Raw genomic sequence first — 12,432 nt, forward strand, 5'->3', positions numbered from 1 at the left:
TGCTGTTAACCTGTTAAATGCCAAGATCAATAATTGAGAAAAGAATTTAAACAGAAAGTTGCTGCCCACCATCCATTCTCGCATTCTCGTTGACGTGACGTGATCACAGGCTGCTGACGAGTTCCCATGATAGCTCAGGACCTGCTGAAGGCCCCCCCCCTCAGCCCCATGTCTGCCAAGATGGCATTCCTGTAGCTGATTGGCTAACGAGACTAATTATAACTATATATTCTGCAATACCCAATGTACTATTTACTGCAACGCTAGGGTACGGAAAGTATTCAGACCCCTTTAAATTTTTCACTCTTTGTTCCATTGCAGCCATTTGGTAAATTCAAAAAAGTTCATTTTTTTCTCATTAATGTTCACTCTCAACCCAACTTGACTGAAAAAAAAACAAATGTAGACATTTTTGCAAATTTAATAAAAAAGAAAAACTACAATATCACATGGTCATAAGTATTCAAACCCTTTGCTCAGTATTGAGTAGAAGCACCCTTTTGAGCTAGTACAGCCATGAGTCTTCTTGGGAATGATGCAACAAGTTTTTCACACCTGGATTTGGGGATCCTCTGCCATTCTTCCTTGCAGATCCTCTCAAGTTCCATCAGGTTGGATGGTGAACATTGGTGGACAGCCATTTTCAGGTCTCTCCAGAAATACTTAATTGGGTTTAGGTCAGGGCTCTGGCTGGGAATGGTAACAGAGTTGTTCTGAAGCCACTCCTTTGTTATTTTAGCTGTGTGCTTAGGGTCATTGTCTTATTGGAGGGTGAACCTTTGGCCAAGTCGGAGGTCCAGTGTACTCTGGAAGAGGTTTTCATCCAGGATATCTCTGTACTTGACCACATTCATGTTTCCTTCAATGACAACCAGTCGGTCCTGTCCCTGCAGCTGAAAAACACCCCTATAGCATGATGCTGCCACCAGCATGTTTCACTGTTGGGATTGTACTGAGCAGGTGATGAGTAGTGCCTGGTTTTCTCCACCCATACTGCTTAGAATTATCACCAAAAAGGTCTATCTTCATCTCATAGTCTGGGAGCCCTCCATGTGTTTTTTAGCAAACCATGAGGGCTTTCATATGTCTTGCACTGAGGAGAGGTTTCCGTTGGGCCACTCTGTCATATAGGCCTGACTGGTGGAGACTTCTGGTGGTCCCAAACTTCTTCCATTTAAGGATTATGGAGATGGAGGCCACTGTGCTCTTGAAACCTTGAGTACTGCAGAAATTCTGTTGTAACCTTTACCAGATCTGTGCCTTCTGTCTGAGCTCCTTGGCCAGTTCCTTTGACCTCATGATTCTCATTTGGTCTGACATGCACTGTGAGCGGTGAGGTCTTATATAGACAGGTGTGTGCCTTTCGAAAAGTAGAACCATCTCAAGGAGGATCACAAGGAAATGGACAGCATGTGACTTAAATATGAATGTCTGAGCAAAAGATCTGAATACTTATGACCATGTGATATTTCAGTTTTTCTTTTTTCATAAAATTTGCAAAAATTTCTACATTTCTGTTTTTTTTTTTCAGTCAAGATGGGGTGCAGAGGGTACATTAAAGTGAGAAAATGAACTTTGAGTTTACCAAATGGCTGGAATGAAACAAAGTGAAAAATTTAAAGGGGTCTGAATACTTTTCGTACCCACTGTATAAGCGATCAAAAGAAAAAAAAAATAATAATGATCTTTCCGCCCAGTTAAAAAAAAAATAAAGAAAAAATAAGAAAATAAAATAAGCATACTTGGCATCAGAAAGTGAGAAGATGGAAAATGCAGACATCTGATAAAGGCATTGCACACTGACAACCAAGAACTTCAAAAGAGATAGCTCCTGAAAAAAGTCAGTACGGTGATCCAATTGACTGCCCTTATGCCTGATGTCACCGCTATGGCTCTGCTACCTGCAGATGAATGCTACGTTACAGAGCTTCTTACCGAGCATAAAGCAGTATTAACAAAACACCAGAGATGAAATGGAACTGAACCAGCTGACAACTAGTAACATGTACCTGGGCTGCATATTAGGGTGATGCTGGTGCGAATATGGTTCTTTTTTGCACAAGTTGATCCATCCGTGTATTCAAGAACAATGTGCCCATTAACAAATCTTGGTGGAGTCAGAAACTTCCCCAAGTTTTTCTTGCCATCAGGACCTGAAAAAAATGTACAAAAAAATAAAATTCATTTGTCACCTTGTGGTGTTTTTATTATTACACTCCTAATATCTATCCATTTCTATCTATGTGTATCCGTCAGGCAACAAATTCTCTATACAAAGCTGTAAAACAGTAACATTACTGAGAAATGTATCCTTACCTACTGCACAGACTGCCGCATCGTCCTCACAGACGCTGGCATCTCCTGTCTGCAGGACATCATGGCAGACATTAATATAGAAGCGGCTCTTATCTGATGGGTTCAAGTTTACTGCCTCCCAGTTTTGAGGGTTGCTGGATTCTGGATAAAATTAAAGCCACTGTGTAAGAGGAATCCTATATCCTTTGCAACAGCAATTACAGGATTCTGATTATAGTCTTATACATTATTGGACACATTCAAAAAGTTAATGTTACACACTAAGGTTTCTGTAGTTCTCTACCACTGGAATGACACGTGACCACATGTTTCCTCGTGGTTACATATCAACTAGTTACATCTGGCTTCTACCAATTCTCTTCTATTGAAAGAAGGCGGATGAGGCTAGCCAACACATGACCGCAACCATACAAATCGTATGTGCGTGGTCAAAACAGCATGGGAATGCAGGGGAGTAGTGACAGTGTGCACATCTCAAGCTGTCACGACTTGGCAGCATACAGTCACATTGAGACGCGCAGACGTTTCTTCGTAGAGTAGACAACCTTTCTAAACAATGAAAATAGCAATAATGTGATAGTGAGAATGAGCGTCTTGTGTCTTTTCCGTTGCTGCTTAGTAGTGGAATGCAGGCTCAAGTAGCAAGTGTATCAAGCTAATAATGGTGGCCCATGTTTATTCCTTAAAGGAAATCAATCACCAGGTTTTTGTTACCCGACGCAGCATAATTTAGGACCAGAGACCATAATTCCAGCAATATGTCACTTACTGGGCTGCTTGCTGTAGTTTTTATAAATATCATTGTTTTAGCAGCAGCAAGGTTTCTGCATTTCTTAGCAGCAAAAACGCTGGGGCAAAAACACCGCAATTTTTGGTGCGTTTTTTTGCATGCGTTTTTGTACAGCAATGAAGGTTTTTTGAGCTAAATAAAAATATAAAAAAAACATTTTGTGATGTAATTTCTTGGTTCAACGCCACCTTTTTCATGCCGATACAGTAGCATCAGAGTAATGCCATTAGGGCATGGTGTCAGCAGCTGTCATTGACACCAAGCACCAGGTTTTAGTTATAAAAAGGTGTCAGCCCGACACCCTCATTACTAAGCCAATAGGTAAACACAAACACAGACATTGTCACCAGCCTATGTAGGAACGTTAACAGAATGAACCTACATAGGCTGTAAGCAAACAACATCTTTTATTTTAAAGGAAAAAAAATAATGCGCACGGGCTCAAGCGTAATTTTCATAACCAGCAGAGGGAAAGCCGATGGCTGAGCGCTGATGTTAATATTCTTGGAAAGCGCCAATAGCCATAAAGTTTCCCAGGCTATTAATATCAGCTCATAGCTGTCGGCTTAGCCTTTACTGGCTAGTTTACAGGAGGACCCCAGAAAAAAAATTGTCATAGGGTTTCCCTATAACATCTAACCAGAAAGCTCTCACGCAGCGGTGCCGTAAGTGAGAGCATGGTAGCTGATCAGCTGATTAGCTCCGGTGAACTCTCTCACGGCAGCTCAGTGATACACTGACAGAAGGTAATCGCTCCCGCATGTATCGCTGGCGGCCGTGTAGATAAGTCATTACAGGAGAAGTGACCGTTCTACATGTGAGATCACTGTGGGACACTCGGGATTACATGGTCTACGGAGGACAGGTGAGTATATGGTGGTTTATTACTTTACATTTTTTCTAGGACACGAGGGCATCAGGGATTTAGATACGTATAATAGGTTTTTTATTTTATTTGGATATGTATGTAATTATTTTACATGTTTTTTTTTAAAAAGTGTGAGCACAGGCGCCAACTGACGAGAAACTACGTCTCCCATCAGCGGCTCTTGTGTTCACGGTTGTCAGTGACAGCAGACGTAGGCTGATGGGAGTAGTAGTCTTATCAGCCCACACCTGTTGACCTGCCTGTAAGTGTTTTACCGCGGGTCACAGTCACAGCTGTGGGGTCACACTGCCATCTGACAGCATGATCCCGCAGCACTCTGACCGACGATCTTACCAGCGGTAGTGTTACCGCCAAAAAGAACAACGGCACCAGTGTTTCCCATGCTGTCACACAGATGACAGGGTGGGAAAACACCATAGGAAGACGGTAAAAACACAATCAGCAGTTTTCACTGACTTAAATGAAGTCAAGGTGTGGAAAATGCTACAAATCCGCACAAAGAATTGACATGCTGCAGAAAAAAAACACTGCAAATACTCAAAGGAAATTTACTGATCATGTGCACAACACTTCAGGATTGTCACTAAATTATCTCGCATAAGGTTTTCATATCGTTTTTGGCCCATTTCCGAGCAGAAAAAATACAGCGAAAACGCATCAAAAATGCACCATGTGCACATAGCCTAATGGATTGGCAAACTTGCTGCCAGGTAGCCCAACCACACTGCCACCATTGATTACCAGCTTTCTGCCTATGCACACAAAAAGCTGGCAATCATTGGTGTGGACAAGGTTATACAGAGCTCAGCATTCAGAGAACAGCAAGCCAAGCAGTAAAAAAGTTTTAAAACAAAACAGCAGAAACCAATAAAGTAACATCACTGAAATCACAGTCTCTGCCAGTACATCAAGCTGCTGTCATAAGGTTGCAAAAACCTGCTCACTCTACAGATTCCCTTTAGATTAGTGCTTTTCTGCACTACCCTTTCTTCCAAGATCCATAACTTTATTATTTTAATGATAGAGCAGTATGACGACTTGTTTTTTTGAGGATTAGGTGTGTCGTTTTCACTTTATTGTTTAATGTACCAAAAAACGGGGGATACAAATTATGCGGGATGCCTTTGTGAAACCAATTCTGCAGTTGTTGCTCAGATATAACTTGGACAGTGTGCGGTAAAAAAACAAAAAAAAAAAAACTGGTAACTTGATTCTTCAGATCAGTAAAGTTCCAACAATATCACATTTATACAGTTTGAGTTTTGGTCTTTTTTCCCCCTTTTTTATATTTGTTAACTTTAATTTAATGCAATTTGTTTTTCCGCTGATTCAGTGGTTTGTTTTATTTGTTATTTTTTTTGCAGGTAAGTTGATGTTGTTGTTGGTACTTCGATTACAAACAACAGTTTGATCCTGGGTTGTAAGGGGGGGTGGGGTAATCATTTTTTGGAGGGAGAAGGGGTGTAACATATGGGATAAATAAGATCAACCTTTTACATTTATTTTTAAGAATGAAAATGCCCCTGATTATGAAATATCCTTTACATTGACAGTTCGATCAGCAAATCTTTTATTCTATGCATGAGCCTACAGTAATGCTACAAAACAGGTAGGATTCTCTTACCAGAAGTGCGTATCAAATTAAACAAGTTGTATTGCTTCTTCTTGGATTCCACATAGCACATGTCCTCCTTCTTTTTCACACATGCATATTTGGTTTGCCAAGAAAAGAAATAAGTACAGTCTGCTTCACTCTCAAACTCGGGAACCCCTTTTCCAGCATTCACTTGAAAAAAGTGCACAATATATTTAGATTGTTATTAATGGAATATTTCCCGATACATTCATTCTATCAGATAATGAAGAAGTTATGTCAAAGACTTGGACCCTCCCTGCATGTGTACTGCAAATAAACAAACTATAAGTCATCTATGGCTTATAGATACAGGTAGAGGGGGAAAAAAAGCAATATCACTGTGCTAGAAGGAATAGAGCACAAGAAACAAAAGATGAACAATGTTGATTAAAAAAACACTTTATATATAAAATAAAAAAATCTTACAACACACGAATCACAGACCAGACAGAACATTTATAAGCAAATAGTGTCAACATATCATGGTTGCCCACCCCCTAACACAGTAAGCATATAGAGCCCTTTATTCGAATGAAAAAATCAATATAACAAAAGAAGACCTGTTTAAAAAAAAAAAAAAAACTGCATACGAGCAACAGCCTTACCAAGTATAAAAAAATATACATATGGAAGAACAATTAGACAATAACTGTCCCAAGCTAAACCATAGAACATTCAATAAATACCCAGAAACGTGAGAGCTACAGTGCAAAAGGGGGAAAAAAAGATATGTAGCAAATATACGCAATATTAATATAAAAAGGTTGGCAAGGAGGAGGTAAGCTAGATGCCCCTTATGTATCACTACCCTCTGGGGCTAAGAGAGTCATTAAGGGTAGGGGTACACGGCGCATCTACCCTGTGCTGTGCTTTTGACCCCCTGAAATGATTATTTCAGCATATTGCTGCATATTGATAGCTACAATGTACCCGCAAATGCAGACTACTCTTAATTTTTAATACCCAACTGACTATCATAAACCTCGGCACAGGAACTCAGTTATAGTAATTCCTGCTAACTAGAATGGAGCTGCTGTGTACATCCTTATAGACGCCATTGTGTGCAGAAATATCAGGAACCAATCGGAGGAGAGGTTACATAGTATGATGGCCCTCTCTAGCCCTATCACTCAGTATTATGTCCCCCACACGGTAGGATTTCCGCACAGCTCCACAAACAGTATGACACTGGTGGGGAGGTATACTGCACCCACAGCTTACCAAACAGTATTATCCCCACAGTCTGATGTGCCCCTACACAGTATGATGCCCCAGTCACACCCTCACAAATGATGATGGCACCCACAGCCTGACACACAATACGATGCCCCCAGTTTTCCCTCACGAGTGCTCACAAAAAAAACCCACACAAAATAGTACTTCTCTAGCCTTCTCCTCCAATGTACTGCTCTGGTCAGACTGAGGCAGACGCCGGTCCTGTGCTGTAGGTGCTATCTAGTGACATTATAGTGCCAGCTGCGCCGAGACTCAGACACACAGGTTGAATGGTGGAAATGGAAGCCTCCACAATAGTGATGAGCAAGTGTACTCGTTGATCAGGTTTTCCCGAGCACGCTCGGGTGACCTCCCGAGTATTTATGACTGCTGGGAGATTTAGTTTTCATCGTGGCAGCTGAATGATTTACAGCTAGTAGCCAGGCTGAGTACATGTGGGGATTGCCTGGTTGCTAGGGAATCCCCACATGTAATCAAGCTGGCTAGTAGGTGTAAATCATTCAGCTGCCTAAATGAAAACTAAATCTCCGAGCAGTCATAAATACTCGGAGGTCACCCGAGCGTGCTCGAGAAAACCCGAGCAACGAGTGCACTCAACCATCAATACTCCTCAACCGTTGCATTTAACAGTATACGCATCCCAAGGATTAAGATGCAGTACAAAACAAGATGCTGGGTGTGTGTAAGGGAGGAGAGGGACCACGGTCCTGTCCGGCAACAGGCCTCTCAACTCATGGGCAGTACATTACTGTTACCAGCTCTTTGGCTTTCCTCGTCAGTAGGAACAGCCAAAAGGCCGGATGTGACCTGTGGGCGACAGTTTGCTCAGGTCTGCTCTATAGCCCATTTATCATTCTACCAAGAACAAGGCAACTTCCGGTTCTCTTACCTGCAGTCTCATTACATATAAAATTAATAACAGACATACGCTGGAAACCAGAGCTGCAAATTTCTCCACCTGGGTATGTCAATGTTATGTCACCATCAGAATATCTGTAGAAAAAAAAATGGCTAAGAAAGAAATCCAATAAACAATGGACACACATAATACAAACACTAATCAAAACGTCACTGATGTTTCCAATGCAAGCTGATCTGTCCCCAGATTGGACAACATACTGAATACATTACTAAATAGATCTTCTAGACCTAAACAAAAAAGTGTAATTAGTTTCAAAATCCATGTCAGAAAAGATAAATAGCCCTGAAAATTCTAATTATTTTAAGGAGTTCAACCAGAAAAAGTGTAAACTCATGAGTCCAAGTGTATTCGATGTCCACCTACGCAACCTGACTGACAACTGCAGCTTGTACTGAGCAGGGTGAGATCTCAGCAGCATGGAGAATGGACACTGGGATGCTTGCCAATAAGGTTGTGTGTGTCGAGATAGAAAATCAACTTTTTAAAAGGATTACCATTCCGACACGGATTTTTAAAGTAAAGCAGTCTCATGACGTCTAACAAATCTATTTAACAATGTATGCCACTTGTATATAAAGCAAATCTGTTAACAGATTTAAAAAATTATATTACTACATTTCAAGCCAGAAATTGTAGATAGATTAGGGTTGCTGTGTGCTAAAGTGACAAAAATAAAACTTGCATTGCTTACAAAAACTCTTGTTCGTAGGTGTTCACATGGCAACTTGAAAGGCACAATTTATCTGACAAGGAACTGAAACTGAGACTATAGAAACAGGCAGTATCCATGAACTTGGGCCACATTCAGACGTGCGTTTTTTCACGTACGTGTTATTTCTGGTGGTGACATTGACCGAACACTTAATTATAATCTATGGAGCTGTTCACATGTAACTGAGATATGTCCAGTTTACGGGTCCATGAAAATCACAGACAGAACATGGATGGCATCTCAGTGTGCAGTCCATGTGCAGTCTGTGATTAACATTGAAATGAACAGGAGAATCTATGCAATCTATCCATCCATATGTGAAAATCACTGATGAAACACTGATGGTAAAACCAGACACTGATGAAACAATGATGAAAGACTTAAATGCTTTTTTGTGTATATGAAAAATCACTGAAGTCGGAATGAGGCCTTTAAGTGACTGCTACCCCCAATATGTAAATTAAACTACTTAGAAATTTATATAAGGAACTTAGCCCCTATAAATATTGTACCAGCAAAAAGCATTCAATGGCAGATAAATCAACTTATGGCATATGCAGATAAGGGAACTTAGGTTTACCCTTTGAGTGACCAAGGGCTCAGTGCACTGATATGCCCTCCAACCAACCAAATCAAGGACTTTCTTTGATTAATAGAGCTCGTTAGCTCAGAGGAAGAGCTGCCTGAACTCAATCTGTGTTCCTGAATATGTGAACAGACACTGGAAGAAACCAGAAGCACACAATATCAATCTGGGTACGAGCGTGATCTGATCCCTATCTCAACACTTCAAGTTCCACCTGAACGAGCAGCGGTCGCAGGCAGGAACTATGGATCGGATCAGCGTGTGATCACTGTATGAGTCCCACCAGGCTCCCATAGTGTCTTTGCACAGGCGCAGAGAGGAGGATTGAGTTTAGGCAGCACTCTTTAAAGGAGTTCTCACGAACAAAGTTCATTTTAATTATTAAATCTTGGAATGATAATTCCTGTGCTGAGATAGTCTTATACATGTGCTCCTGCTGTGTACTGCGTAATGGCTGTGTCTGACCATACAGGAACATAGTCTGATCATATCACAGCTCCTGGGCAGGGAGGAAGCAAAAGAGAGTACACAGACAGGACAGCACAAGAACCCAGCTGATTCTTTTTGTGAGCCAAAACATTTTCCTGCCTGTTTTTAAGCAATCTTTTGCCTCAAAGAAAGAATCAGCTGTGATCCTGTGATGTCCTGTCTGTATATTCTTTTGTCTCCTCCCCTGCCCAGGAGCTGTGATATGATCAGACCATGTTCCTGTACGGTCAGACACAGCCATTACACAGTACACAGCAGGGGCACATGTATAAGATTAAGTACCATGGATATGGGGCAGTGGGGTTTGGTTGACAACCAATTTGCAGGAAATGTCAGATAATACCAATCTTTATAAAAAAATAAAATAAAATAAAAGATGGATATTTTTCAAGTTAAAAGCCATCTAATATGTTCAGGTGAACCGGTCAATCATAGTAATGTAAGATGATCTTAGTAGAGGGTAACATGTATATCTAACATACCGGAGAGTCTGGTTTTGATAGGAACCTGCAGACTTAGAAAGGGTACTTGACATTTTCATTTGGCAAGAAGAAACTGTGTCACCTGCACATCCACCTTCTGATATCTTACCACACACATTGAGGTAATAAGTATATTCACTTTTTGGGTCTTGTGTATGGTAAGGGTTCCCTACAAGAAAAGCAAATTGTAATTATAATTATCATTTCAATAAAATCTTTTGAAAATTAATGAGTCCAAGAGGAGAAAGAAGACTTCTATGATAACATATGTTACACAGTTGCTTGTTATTCCATGAAATACTGATTTATGAAATAAAAGAATAAAACAAACAGTTACTCTTTACCCCACACGGACATATGATGTACAGTTAAGTCATATGCCAACTCCCTGATTTTAAAGCGGACTCAGAAGCTGAACCCACATCTTTCCTGGCAGATGATGGCTGCGATATTCAGCCACCACCTGCTGCTAACCATACCAAGTGGAGCTCGAGTCGAAGCTGTTAACCTGTTAAATGCATTTACAAAGGGGCGCTTCATTCGGGTCATGATTACGGGGAGCAGATGAGTTATGACAGACAGAGGTCAGTTCCTTTAATAGGACCAACAAATACAGTGGAAAGTTAAAAAATCCTTTTAAAAGAGAGATAGAGATAGCATTGATGACAACCTCCAAATGTTTCTTGTAGCCATCTATATGCTTCTTGCACTTCTCAGCTGGGATTTCCCCCCCCCCACACTCTTCATTTGCAGCTTGTTCAAGCTCTTGAATGTTTGCAAGGTTCTTTTCTCCAAAGGCAGATTTCAGCTCACCACAAAAGATTTTCAATGGGATTGAGGTCAGAACTCATTTCAGGACATTTTAACAGTCCATTTTTTCTTTTTCAACCATTCCTGTATACTTTTGGACAAGTGCTTTGGGTCATTGTCTTGCTGGAGGATCCATGATCTTTGACGCAAACCAAGTTTTCTGCGTAGGATATTTCGCTCTATAATCTCTTGATAATCCTCCGATTTCATGATTCCTGTGATACGGTCAAAGCCTCCAGTACCAGATGCAGCAAAGCAACCACACAGAATTATGGATTCTCCACCATACTTAACTGTTGGTAGGGTGTTCTTTTCCTTATAAGCTTCATTGAGCCGCCTGTAAACAAACTGTTGCTTTGCATTGCCAAAAAGCTTTATTTTTGTTTCATCTGTGCACAGACCATTTTCCCAGAAGGATTGTGGATTGTCAAGGTACTCTTTGGCAAAGATAAGTCGTTCCTTTTTATGTCTTGTTTAGCAATGGCTTCTTCCTTGGCCTTCGCTCATAAAACTCTGCTTGGTTTAGTGTGCGACTTATAGATCCCAGACTGTTCCAGGTTGGCCTTCAGATCTTTGAATGTTTGAAATGGTGTTTTTCCCACCAATCGCACCAACCTTCGAAGATATCTTGTCAATTTTACGCTTTCCCCCACATGCAGGGAGTTAGACAATTCTATGCTTGGAAACTTCTTAACATTGCAAACTGTTGAAACTGGGATACCAAAGGCTTTTGGAGATGGCCTTATACCCTTTGGAAATCTTGTGATGGCTAATAATAGCAGTTCTGACGTCCTCAGACAGCTCCTTTGTGTTTACCATTGTGACAAAGGAACAGGGCCTGCCCTGTGGCTATTTAAAACACTGAAGTTATCATTCATGGGCTAATTCATGTCACATGGGCAACGACAATCACTGGTAATTCTCATTTGTGATTTACAACAGGCGAGTCAAAATGTGTTTCCATACTAATGTAATGTACAGGGTGCCAATACCAGTGTCACAGCAAGCTATAGGCTTTACTATTTTTCGCTCCCATTGTTTTTTGTTTTAAATTATTGTTTATCATTTGCTCTGTTGTATTAAACACGAGTGCTGTATCCAACAAACGGTTGCACTTGATTCATTTTATTCAAGAGATGTTCTATATTATGTACCTAAACTTTATGGATGCCCATAATGAGCCGGACTCTACAAATCAGTGAATGGCTGTGTTGTTGATGGGCTGCATTTGTGAAATTAAAAGATATCTGTCAGCTGTTTTTTGATGTTATCTGAGGATAGCATGATGTAGGGGTTAAAACCAGTAGTGTAGCTACCGGGGGAGGCACAGGGGACGCCCCAGACTCTGAGGGGCACACCTGGAGCTACACTACTGTAATTGTATCGGCGTGTGCAGGGTGCCCATACAGTTGCAATCAGCTTTCCAACCTGGCCGCTATAAAGACCTGCAGCAAAAGGGAGGGGACCCTGGTGCCAGCAGCGGGCCTCCTACCCATCATCGCAAGTTCAACTATCGGCTGGATGCCGATACAGTTGAAAGTAATGAGACAGGGAGCGATACGTT

General features: G+C 41.0%; 1 protein-coding gene across 1 annotated transcript in view; it reads right to left on the reverse strand.

Annotated features, from left to right (window-relative positions):
• The window catches only part of IGF2R (insulin like growth factor 2 receptor), a 243,002-nt gene that overhangs the window by 98,373 nt on the left and 132,197 nt on the right, over positions 1–12,432 (reverse strand). The window contains exons 9-13 of the mRNA XM_077283114.1: positions 10,059–10,227; positions 7,757–7,860; positions 5,620–5,781; positions 2,317–2,457; positions 2,010–2,153 (exon numbers count right to left, since the gene is read on the reverse strand). Coding sequence (XP_077139229.1) covers positions 2,010–2,153; positions 2,317–2,457; positions 5,620–5,781; positions 7,757–7,860; positions 10,059–10,227 — 720 coding nt within the window. The remainder of the gene's footprint in view (positions 1–2,009; positions 2,154–2,316; positions 2,458–5,619; positions 5,782–7,756; positions 7,861–10,058; positions 10,228–12,432) is intronic.

Source organism: Ranitomeya variabilis, chromosome 2 (assembly GCF_051348905.1).
Source record: "Ranitomeya variabilis isolate aRanVar5 chromosome 2, aRanVar5.hap1, whole genome shotgun sequence".
Taxonomy (NCBI): Eukaryota; Metazoa; Chordata; class Amphibia; order Anura; family Dendrobatidae; genus Ranitomeya; species Ranitomeya variabilis.